This window comes from Buceros rhinoceros, unplaced genomic scaffold (assembly GCF_000710305.1).
Source record: "Buceros rhinoceros silvestris isolate BGI_N320 unplaced genomic scaffold, ASM71030v1 scaffold23678, whole genome shotgun sequence".
NCBI lineage: Eukaryota > Metazoa > Chordata > Aves > Bucerotiformes > Bucerotidae > Buceros > Buceros rhinoceros.
Genome location: NW_010428954.1, coordinates 2,234 through 2,685, shown reverse-complemented (window position 1 = coordinate 2,685; position 452 = coordinate 2,234). Strand labels below are relative to the sequence as shown.

The 452-nt window shown below is 56.2% G+C and overlaps 1 protein-coding gene across 1 annotated transcript in view; it reads left to right on the top strand.

Moving 5' to 3' along the window:
• SSH1 (slingshot protein phosphatase 1) overlaps nt 1–348 on the top strand; it is an 18,430-nt gene extending 18,082 nt beyond the window's left edge. The window contains exon 17 of the mRNA XM_010142484.1: nt 1–348. This exon is cut by the window's left edge and continues 1 nt beyond it. Within this exon, the coding sequence (XP_010140786.1) occupies nt 1–348 (348 nt within the window).
• Nucleotides 349–452: the final 104 nt, after the last annotated feature.

Here is a 452-nt window from a genome sequence, read left to right as displayed (position 1 = left end):
AGCTCCAGCAGCGACAGCATCCACAGCGTGCGGGGCAAGCCCGGCCTGGTGAAGCAGCGAACTCAGGAGATTGAGACCAGGCTGCGGCTGGCTGGCTTGACGGTGTCCTCTCCTCTGAAGAGGTCCAATTCTCTCGCCAAACTGGGATGTCTTAACTTGTCCTCTGAGGACTTATCGAGTGACATGGACGTATCCACCATCACAGACTCCAAAGAGGCTGTTTCAAGCGAGTCTTCCGTGCTCTGTGAGCCACACTCCGTGCTGAGGAGCACAGATGTCACCTCCAGACCAGCAGCGAAGGTGACGGGTGGGAACTTGAAGAACACACTTTGGATGGGCAAAAGTTGATGCCTTCCGTGGGGGGAGTGGGGGTGGATCGTTGGGTTTTTACAGCGTTTAGTCCTTGCCCTGAATGTGCGGGTTTTATCACCTGACCGGCCATCGTTCATCCG